General features: G+C 42.3%; 1 protein-coding gene across 2 annotated transcripts; it reads left to right on the top strand.

The window, feature by feature from the left end:
- The first annotated feature begins 3,311 nt into the window (after positions 1 to 3,311).
- Positions 3,312 to 22,905, top strand: atp6v0a1a (ATPase H+ transporting V0 subunit a1a). 2 transcript variants are annotated; one of them, XM_039825011.1, is made up of 22 exons: positions 3,312 to 3,441; positions 4,958 to 5,123; positions 5,818 to 5,896; positions 6,118 to 6,215; positions 6,374 to 6,502; positions 7,186 to 7,268; positions 7,978 to 8,104; positions 8,207 to 8,289; positions 8,379 to 8,472; positions 14,268 to 14,480; positions 15,663 to 15,813; positions 16,083 to 16,222; positions 16,397 to 16,563; positions 16,662 to 16,752; positions 16,979 to 17,097; positions 17,211 to 17,427; positions 17,535 to 17,642; positions 17,740 to 17,847; positions 18,441 to 18,485; positions 19,021 to 19,138; positions 19,316 to 19,487; positions 21,831 to 22,905. In XM_039825011.1, the coding sequence occupies exons 2-22, from the start codon at positions 5,007 to 5,009 to the stop codon at positions 21,922 to 21,924; spliced, it is 2,553 nt and encodes an 850-aa protein (XP_039680945.1). In that variant the 5' UTR covers positions 3,312 to 3,441; positions 4,958 to 5,006; the 3' UTR covers positions 21,925 to 22,905. The 2 variants fall into 2 exon arrangements, with proteins under 2 accessions (XP_039680945.1, XP_039680946.1); XM_039825012.1 differs by lacking the exon at positions 18,441 to 18,485.
- The last annotated feature ends 724 nt before the right edge of the window (positions 22,906 to 23,629 follow it).

The following is a 23,629-nucleotide window of genomic DNA, read 5'->3' as shown; positions in this document are numbered from 1 at the left end:
AGAATGTGGGGTTGTTCTCACTGTGACCACTAGAGTTATAAATATGATCTATTTTTTTTTTCCAATTAATTCCCGATTGCTTCAGTTTGGTCAGTTTATTTTGAAAGTATTCACCGGAAGTATTAGTAGGCCAATGTCAGGCTGACTTGACGCTGGCATGAACATCTTTCAGTTTTTCAAATCTGTTTTTAAAAACCGCTCTTTATGATACAATTATTAACCAATTATATGTTGCTGTTGTTATTAGTAATAGCTATGCTAATAAATAGCTGTACATATTGATATTAAATTAATATTAGTATTAATATTTTGATTATTCTGATTTGAGTGATATTAGCGTGTGTGTGACGCTTGGTGGAGTAAACAGTTAGAGTGTATTTAGAATCATGAGTGATCACTCTCCTCTAGTGGTCACAAACTGGAACTGCAACACTCCATTTAATTCATCAAACATTGTTAGATGAAAGATATTATTTAGTGTGCTTAAACGATGGAAATAAAACAAGGAATGATTTTCGTACCAGAAAGGAATCTGTAATTGACTTAAAATAACTTACACTGGTTCTCAATAATATTGCACCAATATGTGATTTGAAGGTGTACCAAGAAGGAACCATAGTGACCAAATAGTCTTATGCAAAGTAAATATTTCTACATCACAGAAAACAAGGCGCTGGAAATGGTTATTTTTTATTATAATAAGGACATAAGACAAGGTATAATATCAGCTGCATTAGAGTCAATTCTTAAAAGTATAGGCAAAAAAAAATCGAATCAGTAATGGTGGGATGACACGTGTAAAGAAGCAGTGAGAAATAGAAATAAAGTATTACTAATGAAAATAACATAATTTACAGCATAATTCAGCAGACAGAGAGAAAACTAAATCTGAAAACATGGAGGCACGAGAAAGAAAGAATAGCATTGAGGATGAACAAATTCTCCCATTTAGCATGGGAGAACTAAAGAATGCTAATACTAAAAAAAGTACCTGTTAGCTAGTACCAGGTAGGCCTACTTTTTTTCATAATGGAAAACCCAAAAAGACGAGTAGAGTCGTGGAGAGTCGAGCACGTACCATGGAAAAACGCCATAGATAGATAGATTTTTATTGATCCCAAAAAAAATGGGAAATTGGTGTGTACTGGGAAGACGGCACAAGGGAGAGATTATATAGGGTGATATCAGGTAAAATGGGCCATCAGGTAAAATGGGCCATTTAAGGTTTGGGGGTTCCAGCCCCTCTGGAATTTAGAGCCAATGACTGCAAAGGATTTCAAACTGTTGTCATAACTGTACTTGACAAGTGACAGGTGATTTGATTGGTTCATGGTTGCTGTATTGGGGGGGCGGGCAATAATTCAAATCAAGACTGCACCAGAAAGCTGCATGGTGAGTAGCCTGGCATACCAAATCTAACTTAACTATTATAAGGATGATAAATCTGTAAAAAAAAAAACATGCCCATAAAAACTATGCATAATATCTGTCTTGATGGCATCAATCAGAAATAATGTTGTTAGTTTGGTATATGAACATATTTTTTGAAAAGTGATGTTTTTCTTGGTCGCCCAGCATTTACCTTAACCCACTGAGGTAAAATGGGCCACATGGTTTCAGCTAAAATGGGCCATCATTTGTCACTCACAAACACATATACACGTGTTAGAGTGTGTGTGTGTGTGTGTGTGTGTGTGTAGGGTGTGTTTGTGTGTGTATGTGTATGTGTACATGGACACACACACACCACCTATGACCTCCCAACAGTAATAATGGTAGTATTTTATTTACAGTGAGTATGGCAAAGCGAGAGGAGGCGAGAGGGAGAGGAGGGGAGAAGGAAAGAGAGAGGAAGTGAGAGAAGGAAGGATGACAGAGGAGACAAGCAGAGGAGACAGGAAGTGAGAGAACAGGTGAGGAGAAAGGAATGCAGAGGAAATGAGAGGAGACAGAACTAGAGAAAAGAGAGGAGGAGCAAGGACCAGAGAGGAAAGGATACAAAGATAAAACAGGGAGGGAAAGGAAGGCCAAACAACTACAATCCGTGGAAAGAGGAGAGGATGAAGGGGGCCTTAGATGAATACAGGGAGGGAGTCAAGAAAGGAATTACAGTGAGTGTGCACTTCTTATCACGAGCATGGGGTGTGCCGCGATCCACACTGCAAAGACGCATCAGTGGAAAGGTGACTGGCAGTGAACATGTGTCAGGGCGAAGCCCTACCTTCCAGAGGAGGCGGAAAGGGAGCTTGCTGCCACCCTCAAGACATTGGCGCGGAGGGGGTTTCCCTTCACAAAATGTGATGTCCAGCAAGTGGTCTTTGATTTCGCAGCCAAGAACAACATATCTGGTTTCTCCAAGCAGGGAGGTCCGGATATTACTGGTTTCAGAACTTGTCTAAAGCGCAACCCAGAGCTTGGTTCACTGATCTATGCTGTTCCAAAATGGATTTTTTTTAATTGCACATTTGAATATGTGGGTTTGCACCCAAAATGTTTTTTGAATGGCACATATGCATGTTTGTTTGTTTAATGCAGTTTAAATGTTATGTGACTGTATAAGCAACTGTGTTTTAAAATTAAAATTGATGATAAATGACTATTTCCCTTTGCAGTTTGACTGGCCCATTTTACCTGAAGCTGCTGGCCCATTTTACCTGAAACTGCTCATGCAAAAAATGTTGGCAGAGCTGATGTTTCAAGAACTGTAGGGCCTAAATAATTATATTTTATTAAATAATTTCAACACAAAATTATCAAAAACAGTCATTATTAATCATAAAAACACATGTAAAAGGCATATATGGTATTGTATTATTGTCCCAAACGATTTACCAAAAAGTGGCCCAATTTAGCTGATATCACCCTATGCATAGATCTACACTCAATCCAAAATAAAGAATAGTAGAAAGTCGGGGGGACGAACCAAGTAGCTAAATAAGCATAGACAAAAATAGACAGCGGAGCATATTTTTTGTAACATGCAAAAAATATGTAGCAGAGAGACAATAACGATGATCACACGATAATCCAAAAATGAGCTAATTGAGACTAGAGTAAAATGTACATTAGACTATGTCATCATGTCATGGAAACCACCGAGCCGAAGCTTTGGACAGCATCCTCCATCTTCCTATAGCTATTTGGTTTTATTAGAGCAAATCGACTATTCATAATAATAATAATAATAATAATAATAATAATAATATAATAATAATAATAATAATAATAATATGAAACTTAAATTAAATGTACATTTAGGAAGACTATATCCAGAAGGTGGCAGTAATACGACGTTAAGGATGTCAACTGCCGTAAAACCTCAAAGGAGAAGTAGAAGAAGAAGAAGAGCTGTCAGCTGCAAACTGCCGACAAGTCAGGTCATAACAGCAAAGAGGGAACTAGAAGGAAGGAAACCGAGGAGGAGAGATCGGCACTTAAACAGTAAGTACACTGTTACTTAATTATACGGTAGTTGAGAGTTTAACTTATTTAAACTACTCTACCGTGGTTGATGTTATTAGTATTATTGTGGGCTAAGTTAAATATTGAACAACAGGTGCGTCAAACTGGCGTTAGCTCTCTTGTTAGCCTCACATTTAACGTAATTGCAAACTGAGTTTATCTAAGTGAGCTAACCTACAAGCTGATGTCAGAAAAAGTGAGTATTAACCTCACTACAGTTAATAGTCTGTTGTTTAACATGATCTTGTTCTTGACATTGAAGACATTGAAGTTACACTCAAACTAACATTTGCTAATCTGACTAGCACCAACTAATATTCTTTTGCTAAAGTTAAATAGTGTTAACGCTAACTTAGCTAGCTAGCTAATCAACGCTAGCCAGTGTTATGGTTGTGTGGCTTTGCTACGTTATTGCCTTAACGTTATATGATGGTAATAGTTTTGGTCGATCGCTATCCAGGTAGCTGTGACAGTGACATGTTAACTTTGTTAGCCATTAACGCTAGCTAGCTATTTGACATCAGCTTTGACAGGTGAGGCTGCAGTAGTCGGGGAACGATATCTGGCCGATTTGTTAATCGACGAGCTAGCTAGATATGGGTTATCTTAAGTAAAGTGTGTAACCTTAGTTTTGTCAATTTTTATGTGGTTAAGCAAACCTGTTTTGCTGTGTTAAATCAGTTAATGCGCCCTTAATTACGTTGAGGCAGTGGGAGTATTGAGGCTTACTAGAGCTACTGGTCACATGATACCATGTAATCCACAGATAAGCCCTGTGTGGTCATTTTACAGTATGAGGCTGCTTAGCTGAATTCTAAGAAAATCCTCACCTTTATTGTTAAATGACAAATATTACATAAACTGCATTCAACGACATTGTCTATTACATTTTGTTTTGCATCCACAATAGAAATTATAGCCACTTTAAAGTCCCCTAAGAGGAAAAGCTACATCAGCTTGGGTGAAAACTATTTTTCACCCACATTCCTGCAGTGATCACGAGATCAGCATGAGGGCAAGCTGATGTATCTTTTCTTCATGCCTGCTTCTCACACTTGTGCTAAACTAACACACTCCTGATATAAGCCTCTCATTAGTGATTTTGACACTAGTGTGTCATGCATTGCACTGGCAATATACTTACACTGACACTGCCATGCACTATGATACCATTGCACCTTTCTGCATTTTGTCTACACACCGCTCCTTTGAACATGCTACAGCCTAACTTTACTGTAAGGGCACACTATTGATATATTCCTTTTGTAGTATGTATGTATGCATGGATTTCATATGTCATATGTCTGTGTGCCAATGTGTATGTATAATGTGTATAAGCTATTGGAGACCTTATTTCCTTCAGGATAAATAAAGTATCTCTATCTATCTATGCAGAGAAAAGTGATTAATGTAAAACTTTTTATATCCTCCATGTTTTTTTAAAGGTGTTCTCTCATTGAGTATGACTAATAATGGACATTATCAATGTTTCTAGAGGTTCTGGTTGATTTTAAGGGTGCTGAGCACTCCCATCCTTCAGCAACATGGGGGAACTCTTCAGAAGTGAAGAGATGACGCTGGCTCAGCTCTTCCTCCAGTCAGAAGCGGCCTACTGTTGTGTCAGTGAACTGGGAGAGATCGGGATGGTGCAGTTTCGTGATGTAAGTCCTCTGTCATACTGCTGTCCTCCGAATCATGATTGCTGTATTATCTACTGATTCTGTTGTGGTTCTTTTTCTAGCAACTGAAACTTTGCATTCCAAAACCGTTACCTGTTGTGTAAAAGGTCTTGACGGAGGAAAAAAAAAAAACTTAAGTCATCAGTGTCATCTGTTGTGGCGATAAAAATGACCACATCAGTGATATTGCTGAGAAAGTGCATGCCTTCAGCATCATGTTCATCATGTGCTCACAGCTGACCCCTCATTCCACACATGAGAAAGCCTATTCCTGACGAGCCCTGAGGGAACCTTTGTGCTAGAATATAGGATGGTCTGTGTGCATCCACAGTGGTATCTTTATAATTTATATCAAATTATACATCCTCCACCAGTTTAACACATTTTCAAATGATAATATAGAAAATTAGTTTTTTTTACACTTCTTAAAAGACTTCATTGATAATTAAAAAGACCGTATTAATGGTAGGGTAGTCAATAGATGATTATGCAGAATTTGACATTAAATTATTGATGTCGGAGCAGCTTAGGTTGCTGATGTATGTGCCTGTTCTTAGTTATCATCCATTTAAATTTTACAAATGATACTGATGCACAATTTTTTTTCTTCCTGTTAAACATGTATGTTCTATTGCTTGACCCTCACTTATGTTCCTTTTTTCTTTTTTTCTTGCAGCTAAATCCTGATGTGAATGTGTTCCAACGAAAGTTTGTCAATGAAGTACGGCGATGTGAGGAGATGGATCGCAAACTGAGTAAGTGAGCTTAGATATATGGTGCCAGAGCTGCCTCTGCCTTAACAGGTGGACAGAACAGTGCTGCCAATCCGTCTCCTCAATCACAACACCTTTTTATTTAATTTCCACCCGTTTTTTTATTTTTATTTTTTTTAAAGAGCCATAGCAGGGCTCTACAAAGAGTAGTGGAGTGGTTCTTAATCCAGCGTAAACAACTACATGCTACTTCTCTCTCGCAGGATTTGTGGAGAAAGAAATAAAGAAGGCCAACATCCCAATAGTTGACACAGGAGAGAACCCTGAAGTCCCCTTCCCGAGGGACATGATCGACCTGGAGGTAAGTTTTTTTTTTTTTTTTTTTTTTTTTTTTTTTTTTTCTCTCTCTCTCTCTCTCTCTCTCTCTCTCTCTCTCTCTCTCTCTCTCTCTTGAAATAAACAGTGAGCTCTATCATCTACTGCTTCCCTCTGCTGACCCCTCTGTGTGTCGCTCCACAGGCCACATTTGAGAAGCTCGAGAATGAGCTGAAGGAAATAAACACCAATCAAGAAGCCCTAAAGAAGAACTTCCTGGAACTGACTGAGCTCAAGCACATCCTGCGTCGCACACAGCAGTTTTTTGATGAGGTCAGCTTGACTTGGCCTAGCAAAACAATGTGCTCAGGTCTTTTTGTTTTACCAACATACATAAGCTCTCTATGCTGATCACACACACACACACACACACACACACACACACACACACACACACACACACACACACACACACACACACACACACACACACACACACACACACACACACACACACACACACAATGGAGCATTTATTGCCAGGTGTTTCACTCGTGATGGTTTATAGTTGCTCACATGGCCATGGCCCGTTTACACTAGCCAGTCACATTAGTTCATATTCTTTAATTCCACTGTGGTATAATACTTTGCACAGATTTCATTCTGTGTTTACTATTCATTTTCCGGGGCAAAGCCTTGCCTGCCCACCTTTGCTCAACATCAATTCCACTTCATTGCCTTCACAAGCAAAACTGTGTTGACTTACAATGTTAAGACATCTTTTACAAGTTGTTATGGGCTTTAATGAAGGTGAATCATTGAGCCAAACACGTAGCTGTTTAGCCATTAACTGGAGAAAGTCACAGTCTGTGCTAAAAACAAACACTGGCCCTGGCTCTTCGTCTTTCCCCTGTCCACATCTAAACACTCTGAGAATGTCTGAGAAGTGTTCACAAGGATGCATATATGGAAATGCAGTTACAGTAATGGCTAATAATTAACTGACTCTCATGCAGATGGAGGATCCCAGTTTAATGGAGGAGTCATCCACCCTCATGGACCCCAATGAGCCTACTCGAGTGGCTCCTCTCAGACTGGGGTGAGTCTGTTTTTGTGGTCTTCCCTCATTCAAAAGGATTAAGCTTTTCTTGGAGATTTCCATTCTCAGCCCTTCTGCCATCTGTGTCCAAAACTAGTGTTACAGCTAGCCAATCACCTCCCACACACCAGCTCAGGCTGTCCGGCTTAGTCAGGCAACAAAGGTCACTTAAAGCGGAAATCTACTCGCAATCCACATTCACAAATGTAATTCCTGTTAGTGTAGACATTTCAGTCAATGTTTTCACTGTGACCAGCTCTCCCTTAAGACAGAGATAAAAAATAGACACACAATACACAGGATATATTTTGGGGAAGACTGACTGCGTGAAGATGGTTTCAACTGTCTCGTTTCACTGAAAGGAATTATAGCAGAGGTTAATCTTTCATTTGATATTCTGTTGAGCAAGCATTAAGGTTGCTTAGCATTCACATAAGGCCTCTTCCAGCTGTTCAAGCAGAAGTCACGACCCAGGCTTTAAAACATAAAACTGATCTATGTACAGTTTATGAATGATAGAAACACAATCATTATTAACTTGTTGAGGCTATGAAATGGAAGACATGCAGTTAGCATTTGAGAATCATAACTTTCCTGAACTTTAAGCTTATTTATACAAAGGGCCTAGCTCCTAAAGCTCATGAAGTTTTATTCCTACCAGACCAGGTAACCAACAACAACGGTGACTGCATTTTTCCATCTGTTATAGATTTGTGGCTGGAGTCATTGGCAGGGAACGTATTCCCACATTTGAGAGGATGTTGTGGAGAGTTTGCCGAGGAAATGTGTTCCTGAGGCAGGCAGACATTGAAGATCCTCTGGAGGACCCGTCTTCCGTCAGTACTGTTTAAGCACTGATGTCCTGTGAAGTTGGTCGGATGTTAATGCCTGTTTGATTGTTTTATTACCAAAGTCCAAACTGTATGATGTTTCCACAGGGAGACCAAGTCCACAAGACTGTCTTCATCATCTTCTTCCAGGGAGACCAGCTTAAGAATAGAGTCAAGAAGATCTGTGAAGGGTAAGTGACTGGCCAACGTTTGTACAATTTTTAGGAAGTGTTTTTGGCCATCAGATCCTTATGTGCGCTTCTTCTTCATCCATCTTCAGGTTCAGAGCAACCTTGTACCCGTGTCCAGAAACACCCCAGGAGAGGAAAGAGATGCTGGCAGGGGTGAATGCACGTATTGATGACCTGCAAATGGTAAATACACTGGCTGGAAATACAGCTACATTACCACTCGTTAACACTGACCTGCACAAAAATACACTTAATAATAATAATAATAATAAATTGAATTTATATAGCGCTTTTCATGGACTCAAAGTCGCTTTACAGGGCAGGGTAGATTATAAAAACATAACAAAACAAAACGAGCAAACAAAACAAGTAGAACAAAACAAGATACAGATGAAAAAGGGAGGGGGGCAGGTGGACTATGGGTAGGCTGAGGTGAAGAGATGGGTCTTGAGCGGGACTGGAAGATGGTGAGGGACTCAGAGGTGCGGATCTCTTGGGGGAGGGAGTTCCAGAGCCTGGGAGCTGCTCTGGAGAAGGCTCTGTCCCCAAAACAGCGCAAGGTTGGACTTTTGGATGGAGAGGAGACCGGCTGAGGTGGATCTGAGGGACCGTGAGGGTTGGTAAGGGGAGAGGAGGTCAGTGAGGTATGAGGGGCCGCGATGGTGGAGGGCTTTATAGGTGAGGACCAGGATTTTGTAGGTGATCCGGTGGGAAATGGGAAGCCAGTGGAGTTGTTTTAGGACTGGAGTGATGTGGTGCCAGGATTTGGAGCAGGTAATGAGGCGGGCGGGCTGAGTTCTGGACCAGTTGGAGTCGGTTGATGTTGGTAGAGGCGATGCCGAGGAGAAGTGAGTTGCAGTAGTCCAGTCGGGAGGAGATGAAGCGTGAAGAGTCTTTCAGCAGCGGGGGTGTAGAGAGGGGTCTGATTTTGGCGATGTTGCGGAGGTGAAAGAAGGAGGTTTTAATGACTTGACGGATGTGAGGCTCAAGGGAGAGGGTGGAATCAAAGATAACGCCAAGGTTGCCGGGCCTGGGGAGATGGGGGAGACAATGGTCCGTCGATGGTGAGAGTGGGGTTATTGGTTTTGCTGAGTGTGGATTTGGAGCCGATCAGAAGGAATTCTGTTTTGTCGCTGTTGAGTTTGAGGAAGTTGTGTTGCATCCAGGTTTTAATAGCTGACAGACAGGAGTTGATGTGGGAGAGGGGAGGATTGTGGGGGATTTGGTGCTGAGGTAGATCTGGGTGTCGTCAGCATAGCAGTGGAAGTCCAGGTTGAAGTGGCGGAGTATCTGACCAAGAGGGAGGATGTAGATGATGAAGAGGAGGGGCCAAGTACGCAGCCGCGGGAACACCTTGAGTGACTGTGGCTGTGGCAGAGGTGTGGTTGTGGAGAGAGATGAAATGGGATCTGTTGGAAAGGTAGGAGTGGAGCCAGCTGAGTGCGTACCCGTCGATACCGAGGTCTTTGAGTCTGGTGAGCAGGATGTTATGGCTCACAGTATCGAAGGCGCTACACTCAGGTCGGAGGATGAGGATGTTTAGGGGAACCGGTGTCAGCAAAGGTGAGGAGGTCGTTGAGGACTTTGAGGAGAGCGGTTTCTGTGCTGTGTAGGGCGAAAACCAGATTGGAGAGGTTCGAATAGGTTATTGGCAAGAAGATGGGTTTGTAGTTGTGAGGCGGCACTATGCGTTCCAGGGTTTTTAGACAGAAAGGAGGTTGGATATTGGGCGGTAGTTGTTGAGAGAGGAGGGATCCAGACCAGGTTTTTAAGGTTTGGGGTGACAGCGGCAGTTTTGAAAGCAGAGGGGACAGTTCCAAGGGAAGTGAGGAGTTGAAGAGGTTAGTGAGGTAGGGGCATAGGACCGGGAGGCAGGACTTCAGAAGTGGAGTAGGGGGGGGTCAAGGGAGCAGGTAGTGGGTTTGGAAGAGCTGATGAGTTTGGAGATTTCAGGAGGAGTGACTGGGTTAAACTGGGAGAAGAGGAATGTGGAGGAGGGGTCGGGAGGTCTGGAGGGATGGAGAGAGGAGGGTCCAAGGTAGGTGCTGGAGTAGATCCTGGAAGGTCAGATACAGGGGATAGGGATTTGTAAATGAGATTGATTTTGTCAGTGAAAAAGTGGAGGAATGAGTTGCAGAGATCCGGAGTAGAGGTAAGGAGGCTGTTGGTCCGAGGCTTGATGAGGTTGTTCAATGTGGAGAAGAGGGTTCTGGGGTTTTTGGCAGGGGTCGGTGAGGATGGTGGAGAGGTAGGCAGATTTGGCAGCAATGAGGGCATCTTTGTAGGCGGCGGAGATGGGATTTATAGGCTTCATGATGGACTGTGAGGGATGATTTCTTTGTCAGACGTTCACGTTGGCGGCCAGTTTGTTTCATTTTCGAGTGCAGGTGTGTACCAGGGTGAAGAGGTGTTAAAAGTGACGGAAGTTTTGTTTTGAGGGGGCCAGGGTGTTGAGGGAGGTAGACAAGGTGGAGTTGAGGTGGTCTGTGAGGTCATCGGGTGAGGTGAGGGTTGAGTCCAGGTGGAGAGTGGTGGAGAGCAGGTCAGAGAGATGGTGGGGATTGATAGATTTGAGGTTGCGGAAGGTGATTTCTCTGAGGAGGCGGGGGTGGGGTTGGAAAAGGGATGGTGAACCGTATCAGTTTGTGATCAGAGAGGGGAAAGAGGCATGGATGGAGGTCGAGCACTGGTTGGTTGGTGGAGCAGACCAGGTCGAGGATGTGACCTTTTTCATGGGTGGGGAATGTGACATGTTGGGTGAGAGAGAAGTTATCCAGTAAAATTTTGAATTCTGATGAGAGCTTGCATGTGGGGGAGTCCATGTGGATGTTTAAGTCACCGAGTAGCAGCAGACGTGGAGAGAGAGATGAGGCTAGTGTGAGGAGTTCAGTAAAATCAGAGAGGAAGGAGGGATTTGGTTTAGGTGGCCGGTAAATGAGGATGACTGTCATGGAGGAAAGAGTTTTGAAGGCGAGATATTCAAACGATGATACTGAGGGGAGGGTGAGTTCTGTGATCCGGAAGTTCTGATTGAAAATGACGGCGAGGCCACCTCCACGGTGGGAGGGGCGGGGTTTGCAGATGTAGTTGTAGCCAGGGGGGGATGCTTGGTTGAGGGAGAAGAAGTCGTTGGGTTGTTGCCAGGTTTCGGTGAGCAGAAGGAAGTCAAGAGTGTTGTCGAGGATTAGTTCATGGAGGACAGGGGCTTTATTGTTGAGCGATCGGGTGTTGAGGAGGGCAAAGTTGGCATGGTGAGAGGGTGGTGGGATGGGGGCAGGCTGGAGAGATCTGAGGTTGTCCCGGTTAGCAGTGCGTGTGGTCGTTGGGGTGTGGGGGTATTGCAGTTGAGGGGGGACAGTGAGCCGATTAGCAAATGATTGGAGAGTATGATTGAGTGTATGTGAAGTGGGGAAAGCACTGTAGTCCGGTCGGGTTTTCTGTGTAGCCTGATGATGCGTTCAGCCCTATGTGAACCAGTGGGTGAAGCATTCAGATGACGTGGGACAGGTGCAACAGAGCGTGCAGGTGACCAGATGGATGGAATGGATTGTCCGTGGTGGAAGAAAACAAACTTTCGCGGCGGAGCTTCTGTGGATGTAACACGCGTCGACGTAGAAGTCCGAGCTGTTTGATGACTGGGATGCAGGATGGAATGGAGTAGTTGACGAATTGGACCAGTTGCAGAGTTGAATATTTGATCATGATGCCGGCGGAGGGGCGGAGAGCTCCGTGATAGTGGTTGGCCGTGGGCTAGGAGCACAGAGGTGGAGGTGGAGATGGATGAATGAGGTGATTGCCAAAATGATCCACAGCACGACGGAGAGGAATGTCTAGTCTTGGTCGCGCTGCATCTGGTGGAGGTTGCCTATGAGGAGGAGGTCAGCAATCGGGTTAGCCGCCCGAAGCAGCAAGATTCGCCGCCGCGTTTGGTGAACGGGGGCAGCTAGCTAGCGGCTAACCGACGAGGCAAGAGTCCGGTCAAGGAGCCCCAGGCGGCTTCGGGAACCAGCAGAGAGACTGTCCAGAGGTACAGAGGCTGTCCAGAGGTAGGGGGTACAGCGAACACAAACACAAGAGAATAGCAGACGAATAGCAGATGAATAGCAGACGGAGAAGCGGCGAATAACTTGAACTGTATAGTTCTTTTTCTTTTTTTGTTTCTGCTTGGTCAGCAAGTTATTTTCCCGAAATTCACTGGAAAGTGTTGGTAGAGGAAATTTCATAAGGCATCTAACACATCTGCTCTTTACAGGTCATTATCAGCTTCCTGTCTAGGCTCTAAGCCAGATATGTATATAGTATGTTATATTATAATAATAAATAATGATTTAGGTTGCACAAATGTCACCTTATAAAAAACATTTGCAGTGATATGATAAGATTTGTGGGCCTATAAATGAGCTATTTTCTGCTTTCTTTTCTTCACTAGCCACTGAGTCATGTTAGAGGAGGTTGAAGGCAATCCAAACTGCTCTTTAAGTGACTAAAATATCAGGAAGACCCATCTCACTCACTCTTTTGACAGATACAATGTACAAATCTGCTTCCTTCCTACTTTTGTAAGACTTTTATGCCATTGCTTCAGATATCATCACGTCTTCATGACATAACATGTTTTTTATTACAATGCTTATACTAGGAAATTGTTCAGTTTGGGGGGTTTATTTATTTCATTTGTTTTTCACGTCAACTGTCTCTAGCTTCTGCCCAGAGAAATGTCCTACAGCAGTCAGAATCTTTCCATTACAATGTTGTTATTGTGCCTGCAATGTTGAATTAGTCCTCAGTGACTTGTTATCTAGTGCAAGGTAGAGCCGCAGGGAATCCTCCCTTCAGCTTTGCAAATGATAACCGTCTTGTATCTTTGTCATATGATGATACATCTGCCCATATGAGTGTTTTGCATCATGGCACACAGACTCGCCTATCAACATGATCACCTTTGTTGTACTCGCTGCAGTCTGTTAGACTTGCATCTCTCACGTTCCTTCAGTCAGCCAGCCGTGTCAATTTGTTGAAGTTGTCGTGTACTCAGATATTATAGGAACGTTGGCATTTGCCACAGAAGCTGCTTGCACGAGACAGATACTTGAGATTTGACATGCATCCCGTTTGACAAATCCATTGATATCCTCTCACGGCTTCGCATACCAGGGAATGTGGATCTTGGCGTTTGTGGATGGAGTGTTATGCTGTTCGCTACGTGGGCATGAGAGCTAAATGACAGACTGGCGTGGATGATGAAGAATGTTAAGCTATTTGGACAGCAATCGGCTATGTGTGGGCCATTAAGCCTCCTGACCACAGGCGAGACTGTGCCATAGGCAGACAGCACAGAGCTTAAATATCCTTCTATTTGCTGATCATGGGACTTGGCTTTAAATGTGAGTCATACAGGGAATATCCTATGTCTCTTTCAGGAAAACCTAATTGATTAAACAGCCCGCTGATCTTTAACATATGATTTACAGCTCACTAATCACACCAGTAAATGTAAACCCTATTTATGAATATCAAGAAATGCATGATTCATTGCTGCTATTTTAAGCAGCATTTTCTGATGGCTGTGGACATTATAATTCCCCTAGTTGTGACTTTAGATTTATAGATACTACCCTCCCTCAGATCCGCATGTAGTTCATAGAAAAGCACAGGGTGAACCGAAATGGCAGGAATAGGTGTTAGCTCCCACAACAGACATTTGTCTTGTCACTTTTTGGCTCCAGGACTGTAAAGATTATGTTTATCTTCCTGAAGTTGTCAAAATCTAGCAGATATTTTTTTTTTTAGAACAGCCTCAGTGAGGTTCAAAAATCTTTTTTTTTTTTAAAAGAGTCAAAATATGCAGCAATAGCAATGATTTACGGACCAACACCATGAGACAGATTACACAAAATGTGCCACAAAGTCATAAATCATGAATAACCCTTCTACTATACACGCTGTGTATTTCATTTGTGTATTGTCTCGGTCTAAAGGTGCTGAACCAGACCGAGGATCACAGGCAGAGGGTCCTGCAGGCTGCAGCCAAGACGGTCCGAGTGTGGTTCATTAAAGTGAGGAAGATGAAGGCCATCTACCACACCCTCAACCTCTGCAACATTGATGTCACTCAGAAGTGTCTGATCGCTGAGGTGTGGTGTTCTGTCTCCGACATGGACTCCATCCAGTTTGCCCTGCGCAGGGGGACGGTGAGTAACTGAGCACCAGGCGGTTAATGCTTTAGGAAAATCTCCACCATTTAGGTTTAGTTATAGACACAGTCCCACACGGCCCCTCTCCTTTATTCTTAGAAAGTAGACTCTGGTTCAAGTTAACCTGGTCATGTATTCAATGCAGCAGAACCAGTTTGAAACAAACCTGTCTAAACTATGTCAGTGCAAACAAGGTATTTGCAGTATACTCAAGCTTTTGTGCATACTCAAATATTAGTATATTCACTGTGACACTGTGGTGTGTTTTTAACTGCTTAATCCCAACAACAGAATCTTGCACAACATGCAAGTTCCTCAAAACAAGAAGTGACTAGAGTTTCAAAAAACTTACAAATGTTTTTAAATAAACCAAAAACTATGCTGGCTGCAACAAATTCCAATCATGGTGACCAGTTGCAGATAGCCGTAGGGAGGGGGGGCAGTGAGTCAATGAGTCAGAGTGAGTCAGTACTAAACAATTGACCAGTAAAGGCTGCTCACACTGCAGTGATCAAAGCCAAATGCTGCATTCCTTTAGGTTGCAAACCTTAGCAACTACTAGCACAAATCTCTTGACTGAATTGTCAGCGGTTGAGTTGCATTGTGGGTAATGTAGGCTCCAGGTTTTGAGAAGGAAGGAGAATGCGTGGAATAAAAGAGTCAATAGTTTTATTATATTATATATATTTTTTTAGTTGTACACGTGGTTTAGCAACAGAGACCTGGCCCTGTAATGCATTGTTAGGACCAACGATGACTCAATAGACTCAAGTTATCTCTCAGTTGTCTTTATTCTGCTAGACTTGAAACATGAGGCCATGATGTCATCTGTACCACTACCACCTTTCTACAAAGTTGTCCTGGCAGCCTTTGTAAACTCAGCTAAGATTTCTTAAATGTTTTATCAGTTTATTAAAACCAGATTTTAAGGAAGTACAGTGGTGTCAATTCAGAGCAGTGATGGTCTGTGAAACCCTCAATCATATGACTTTAGCTTGCTTTCAGCATTGATGTTGGGGCACATAATCTCATTCTTGGGAAGAGGAGGATTTTTAGAATATCTCTAGGATGTGTCAGGGTGGTTGCATGGTTAAAATGTTCTAGTAGTTCAGATCTGTGAAAGAAAACAAATGTGTATCATATTCTTGTGTTGCATGACATTGTGTTTCTGCGCTTTAGGAGAAGAGCGGCTCAACTGTGCCTTCCATCCTCAATAGAATGCAGTCCAAGCAGACCCCACCCACCTATAACAAGACAAACAAGTTCACCTCAGGCTTTCAAAACATTGTGGATGCCTATGGAATTGGCAGCTACCGTGAGATTAACCCAGGTACGAATGGGTCACACTCTTCTCTGTACATCCCTAAACCTTTGGACCTCTGTCATTACTTAGACCATCCGTGTTATTGTGTGTCTTGTAAGGCAGTTAGACATTTTGTATTACCCAGCTGCCTGTGGTAATAACTTAGTCACTGAAAGGTGTGGTGCCTACTCTGCCTCATCACCCATTATCGCCTTGTTTGAACATGCTGTCTATCATTGTTTCACCTGCCACACCACCCTCATGTGATGCCTGCCTCCCTACCTCCTTGTCTCCAGCGCCATACACCATCATCACCTTCCCCTTCCTTTTTGCGGTTATGTTTGGTGACCTGGGCCACGGGGCGCTCATGACCTGTGCCGCCCTGTACCTTGTGTTGAGAGAGAACAGGCTGATGGCCCAGAAGAACGATAATGAGGTATGGATCCCATCATGGCCATCCCATCAACCCGACACCATCCTTACTGGTGATTCAACAGACCCACAGCTGTACAGGGCATTGTGCTTCTGTGGATTCATGTTTAATATTGTAGAGATGCAGCTTCTCTTGTTTTAGAAACCTACTTATCTCTCATTGCTTGTTCTATGGCAGATGTTCAGCATGGTGTTTGCAGGGCGCTACATCATCCTGCTGATGGGAATCTTCTCAGTCTACACTGGGATCATTTACAATGACTGCTTCTCCAAGTCCCTCAATGTCTTTGGGTCTGGCTGGAGCGTCAGGCCCATGTTCGATGCTCGGCTAGGGGCCAACTGGACGTAAGTTTCCAGCACTGACGGGAGCTTTAACTCAGTGACTGCTGTAGATGTGCAGTAATTCAAGGCTCGAAACTGATCGGTGTTCTCATCCTGTTCAGGTTTGAAACATTGGAAGGCAATAAAGTTTTGCAGTTGGACCCGACGATAGAAGGAGTGTTCAAAGGGCCGTACCCCATTGGCATTGATCCGGTGAATATTTTTCTCTGTATTCTCTTTATTCTGCTAAGTACAAACCAGCTTAGTTGTTACTTTTTACATGCTTTGCAGCAATGTCTTGGTAAATAATTAACACTTTTTAATATGAAGTATAAAGGCCTCTCACATGAAAACCTATTGAACATTAATTATCAAAGAATAATGATTTTTATCACCCGTTTCAGCACTCCAAACCATCTTTGATATGCATATATTTCAGATATGGAACATTGCCACCAACAAGCTGACATTCCTGAACTCCTTCAAGATGAAGATGTCTGTTATCCTGGGAGTCATCCACATGCTGTTTGGAGTCTCCCTCAGTCTCTTCAACCACCTGTAAGATTTTCATTTAACATTTATGCTTTAATTTCTTGTTGCATTTCTGTCTTTTTGTCACCATTGGCAGTTATGCACACATTTTTAAAGGGATTGTTTGTGGTTCTCGGCAGGTATTTCAAGAAGCCGCTGAATATCTACTTGGGATTCATCCCAGAGATTGTCTTCATGGCCAGTCTGTTTGGTTACCTAGCCATTCTGATCTTTTATAAGTGGCTCACATACGATGCACGCATATCCAAGGATGCTCCCAGTCTCCTCATCGCCTTTATCAACATGTTCCTCTTCAACTACAAAGACCCCAGTAACCAACCTCTCTACAGAGGACAGGTCAGATACACTTGGTAGCTGCATACATATATCACTTTGTCCTGAAATGAACCACAGCAAGCTAATTGTCCCCATGTGCTGTTTTTCTGTGTCTCTTCTCCATGTAGATGGCCATACAATCACTCTTGGTGGTAATCGCCTTGGCTTGTGTTCCCTGTATGTTAATAGTGAAAACTCTAGTTCTCCGGAGACAGCATTTGTGGCGGAAAAACCTGGTAAGGTGAAGGAATTGGTGTCACTTGAAATTACACATTGCATCTCAATTATAATCCTTTTATAATGCTGTTATTTTTTACCCCTCTTCTATGTCAGGGTACAGCTAACTTTGGAGGGATCAGAGTGGGCAACGGGCCCACTGAGGATGAGGCTGAAATCATCCAGCATGACCAGCTCTCACAGCACTCTGAGGAGGAGCCTGAGGTAAGAGACATGTCCCTGTCTAACACCGGGGGTTATACGACCTACTTACATCTTTGAATAATTCAGTCACTCTGCCATAGTTGGGAACAGAAAGCGATACCTCCATTTCCATTTCCACTGTGGCAATGCAAAAAACCTCAATTATGGATGAATGTCTGGTTCAGCAAAAGTAGATTTAACAAGCTCCACACTGCCACTTTCAGATTATAGTAAATGCTATGGAGAGATTCAATTAAGAAATGTTGTTTACTTTATTAAATAGTTCTGTGTTTCTTCTTTCGTCGACGTTTGTGTGCAGTTGCTTGTAGAATATCCAGGCTAATTTAACTTCTTGTGAAATAATAAGACCAGTCCGGTTGTTTGCTGCACATCGTGAAGACCTGAAGAGTTGTGATGTGAAACTGTTATATTCCCTAATTTAATTCTAAAATGCCCTGGCTGCACATGTGAGCAGAGTGTTGTCATCCTGTAATGCTAACCCTCTTTCTTTTTTTTCTTTTTTTTTTTTTAAAGTTAGTAACCAACTTCTCTTGTTACTTTCCTGTTTACTGATGTCTGTCTGTCAATCTGTGTGTGCGCTGTCAATAACCAAGCGTTGCCTTTTGTCACCTGCTGTCAAGGCCCACGAGGAGGAAGAGGTAGGACAGGAGCTCTCGCTGCACCTCCACCCTGCAACCTATCCCCTCCTGTCACAGTGCATGTCTAGCAATTCTGTTTTCCTGCCCCTCGCTTTGTTGTCTACTTATGCTGTCAACCATTGCTGGCTGCTCTCTTAGCTGTGTGTAAGTGTAAGTGTGTTTGTGTGTGTGTAAGTGTTAGTCGGTGTGTTCCAGGAGTCACTTGTTGAAAAATGGGTCGCAGGGATTCCTCAAGCAGTGGGCGCCAGTAAGCCAGTGTTTCCTTACAGTCCCGGTGATATGCATGAGGGGTCAGCAGGGCTGCTGATACTTTGGGTTCACAGGGTCCTAAGACGACGGTGTCTCTTCTAATTTAAGGGGCTTTGCTGAGCTACAGCGGCAAATGGCTGTCCTATCCATAACCTGTATAATAATGCACACACAATGAACCAGACTCCTCCCGTGTGGACCCCAGGACCTGTCGTAGAGATGCTGTTTTCTAGAGATTCATGCTGACATGCAGCTACGTTTTTGATGTTCTATCTCTGTGCCACAGTTTAACTTCGGGGATGTGGCAGTGCACCAGGCGATCCACACCATAGAGTACTGCCTGGGCTGTATCTCCAACACCGCCTCCTATCTGAGGCTTTGGGCCCTCAGTCTGGCTCATGCACGTAAGTCACACTTTTCCTACTACATCCTACATTAATCAAAAAGTTTGTATTCATTAATTAAATAATAGATTAACACAGCAATATACACACATGTGAAGAGAAGTGGACATCTAATGCATGCACTCTCAAGTTCAGCTCAGCACTGAAATCTGTGTGCTTTCTTTGTCCAATGCACAGAGTTGTCGGAGGTGCTGTGGTCCATGGTAATGCACATTGGCCTTTCTAGCAGAAGCTTTGGAGGTTTCTTCATTCTGACCATAGTCTTTTTCTTCTTTTCTGTTCTCACTGTTGCCATTCTTCTCATAATGGAGGGCTTGTCAGCCTTCTTGCATGCACTGCGACTGCACTGGTAAGTTGAGAATTGTATTTGTGGCATTTGTTTAATATGTTTCTTTCATTTGCTTTCTTTTTTTCTCTCCTTAATATTAACTTTGGTCTCAGTTTCACATGCGTCACATGTGGAGCCTATTATGAAATAAAGGGGGTATTTAATAATTTTTTAGGCTATTGTTCATGTTGGCATACGAATTGCATTAAAAAGAAAGCCTCTGTTTTAATAATCTAGTGTACAACTTTGAGCATCTTATCCAGCGTTTTACAGTATTTACAATGAACATTAATCCAAAACTAAGTTCCCGTGCACTGGATTTACTATTTTAAAAGAGGAGGACTTTACTAATGCCAAATAATTGTAAACACGGTAAACTACAGACCTATAGTGCCATCTGCAGGTGAACAGAAACAGATGAGATGCTACTGCTTCTGTGTGTAGGTGATTATACACAAATGTGACCACTTCAGCCTATTTCTTCTAATTTAAGGAATCAGGACCAGCTTCTTCTTCTCTGCATTGCAAAGGAAATAATGAATAGTTCAATGTTTCACAGTTTGTAGTTAAAGTACTCATATTATGCTTTTTGGCTTTTTCCCTTTCCTTTATTGTGTTATATATCTTTTTTTGTGCACATTATAGGCTTTTACAAAGTGTAAAAGCCCAAAGTCCACCCCAAAGGGGCTTACCATCTCCAACAGAAAACACTGTTCACAAACTGCTCCAAACAGCTCTATTGTAGTCCAGCCTTTACTTCTGTGACAAACGTGCGTCACTTTGGTACACACGTTATAATGCTCGCCTAGCTGCTAGCGTGGCACACCCTCACCCTCTGCAATTGACTAGCTAGTAGTCCTTACCTAGCTACTGCGCATGTGTGACTCCCAACAAAGATGGAACAAAAGTAAGATGCCTCACTCGGTAGCTAAATCCAAGAGCTCAACACACAGGGTGAAAAGAGGAGCTGCAGCAATGTGCAGTACAACAAAATAGTGCTTTTTGGAAAATTAAACCACATATACCTGTTCTGGTACAGCCTGTCAATACAATTATGAACCTGAAAATGAGCATAATATGAGCACTTTAAGGTGTAAATCCAGCATAGATGACAACCATTTATTTAAGGAAAAAAAAAAAAATGGGTTTGTCCCAAATAGAAGTTGACAAATTGCATTTTCCCAGTGCTCGCTCTCTTTCCTGTCCTGTGGCCTGGAACACATCTGGCTCCAGAGACTTATGCTTTTAATTTTTTGCTGCGTGTAGAACGGTCTACGACTCCTTGCTATGGCACCGATGAGCCTTTGTTGTCTCCTCATTAATGTCTTTGTCCGGCTTTGCTAAATGTCGTCCTGGCTTTATAATCCGCTGGCACATTTACAGAGCATGCCTGTGTTGCAGCAACTCTTCTCTATAATTATCCTTTACACAGGAATGCTGGGTGACTCACTTTCACTGAATGGCCTTCAGAGACAATAAGGTGCAGTTTTGAATGCAGAGAAGCTAATATAAAGACCCTAATCATAATATTTCTAATGATTGCATCAGAATGTGATTATGTAATGCCACATGTAAGGTCTGCCAAAGAAGAGGTGGAGAAAAATGTAGTTGGCCTCTCTACCTTAAAGGGGCTGTACTCGATTCATTATTCAGAACATTAATATAGCAGTAAACAACTATTTGCTATGTAAAGATATAGTGTAGTGATATAGTTGCGTCCTGAGCAGAGAATGAAGTCAGTATTTGATGAGTTGGGAAACGGTCTGTGAGAGCCGTGTGGAGGCAATCCCAGACCTCTTTTATATTGAACATTGAGGACAGGACAGCCCCTTCAAAGTGCTCATCTGTTTAGAGATGGTCTTTTAGTTGCTGAGATACTTGAAAAACATTAACACTAATGTACTAGCTTACAGTAAATGCAGAGAAATGACCAGTTAGCTAAAAAAAGTAGTAATGACAGTGTTTATTATTTTAAAAGAGTTTAAAAAAGTTCATCTATGGGATTAAAAAGAAATATGGCCTCTGAATTTTGGGAATGAAGAGGGATTGGATTATCCCTGATCATTTTTGTAAGAAAAAGTGCAGGAGTTATGTACAGAAATATTTTTAAAACCTCTAGCTCCTCCTCGTCTTCGACTATGGAACGGCAGGTATTTGTGGCTCCTCAGTTAAAAGGTCATCCAGCCGTCACTTAGCATTGGCCTGTTTTTAAAAATAGAGCCTGATCATTTTCCAGAAGGGTAGGGCTAACGTGTCTGAGCCCAGGACCGGGTCCAGGAGCAGGGATGTATACATGAATGTGTTCACCATGTGCCTGTGTTATTCTTTATTTTTTTTGATCGGACCTTTTTATTTTCTTCACAGGGTGGAGTTCCAAAACAAGTTTTACTCAGGCCAGGGCTTCAAGTTCCTGCCCTTCACCTTCGACAGCATCCTGGGTGGGGGGTTGGAGGACTGAGAGCTGACAACTCCTCTTCTTGTGTAAATGTCACTCATCTCTTGATAATCTGTGTGCGGTTGAATAGTGATTTTCTTTTGTGTGTGATGAGGTTTCCATGAGTGACACTGCACAAGCTCCGATCTGTCACTGCTATTTGTTGTAAACTTCTCATAACCTTTTTTCATTCCTCAGAGAAATAGCATTATCTGTTATCTGTTATGTGTCTTGTCTTGGTGAAGTCATTTAGTTTTTTCCTGTGTTTTATTTAGTTTTAATATTATTTATGCATATCTTTTCTTTGTGAAACCTACATTTTTTTCCTACGTGGCAGTGTTGCACTACCAATCACAAATGAAGTTTTATGTGCTAATGTTGATTATGTTGACTGATGCTGATTCAGAGTAAAGTGACAGAAGTGTTTACAACTTTCCTGTCTGTCCTCTCCACTTTGTTGTATCCAGGTTGTCTCTTTCTCTCTGCATTGGCATTGTTCTGCACAGAGCATCTCATTGGTTTGATTACACACACACACACACACACACACACACACACACACACACACACACACACACACACACACACACACACACTTACACACTTTGCACAGCTCTATCCCACTGCATACTGACCTCACACAGCTATAAAGGTCCAAAGGGAATACAATTTAACTTGCATCAGGATGTGAGTCTGAGTTTCGAAGATGGAGATGAAGCCTGCGTTGTGCACTAACATTGCCATAAATGCCCTTTGTGTTTAGTGATCTGCTCTCAATTGATCTACACAGAGAGAATGAAGGGGAATCTATAGATGGATGTTCTGTAACAGTGTCAATCTTGCTCATTTTTGCATTCATATGTCAAAGTTTAAAATGTCATTGTCACACTTAGAAGGGAGTAAGAATGGCATACAGCAGGCATGTTCAAATAGAATTCATGCCTCAAAAATCATTTACCACCCACATTATTTGTGCGTCTTTGTCAATAAAGTGGAAAAAGCTGGTTTTGGTTTTCTTTTTTTTTATTTAATGTATGACCTTTTCTTAATCTGCAGCAGTGGTGGAAGAGGTATTCAAAGTCTTTACTTACGTAAAAGTGGTAATATCACACTATGAACATACTGAGTAAAAGCCCTGCATTCACATTCCTACATACGTAAAAGTACTCATGCAAAAATGTGGCTCCTTTTAATGCTGTTTTTTATTTATATATATATATATGTGTATGTGTGTGTGTGTGTGTATATGTGTATGTGTGTGTGTGTATATATATATATATTATGTTCTCAAAATAAGTAAGGGGGTTTGTCTCTGCAGTAAACATGTTTTTGATTGAAATGTGAATCAACCCTTGGAACAAGCTCATTTTTACACACAAATTGGGCAAAATAACACTTGTTGATTTACTTTTTTTTTTTTTAAAGGTTTCTAGCAGATCTTTTTAAGTAGTGAGTACCTCAATATTGTACTTGTCCAGCAAAATACTGCATGTCATCACTCCTCTTGGTGGTGCTATTGAACAGGTTGTACAGTTGCAGTGGTCTGTTGTTTTTCCCCCTGCATGTTAGAATAAAAGCACCTACAGTTGTCTGTGACAGGTGAATTTATCTTAATTACCTGCTCCGCTGCTGAACTTTGTGCCTGAAAAAGGATCCCGGACATTTATTTGGCAAACGAAAAGAAAATTAGCCATAAGGGCACTTTTAAGTAGATGTACAGTTATGTATT

This window comes from Perca fluviatilis, chromosome 15, assembly GCF_010015445.1.
Source record: "Perca fluviatilis chromosome 15, GENO_Pfluv_1.0, whole genome shotgun sequence".
NCBI classification, from domain to species: Eukaryota; Metazoa; Chordata; class Actinopteri; order Perciformes; family Percidae; genus Perca; species Perca fluviatilis.
Note: the sequence above shows the minus strand (reverse complement) of the source record. Positions and strands in the feature narration are given on the sequence as shown.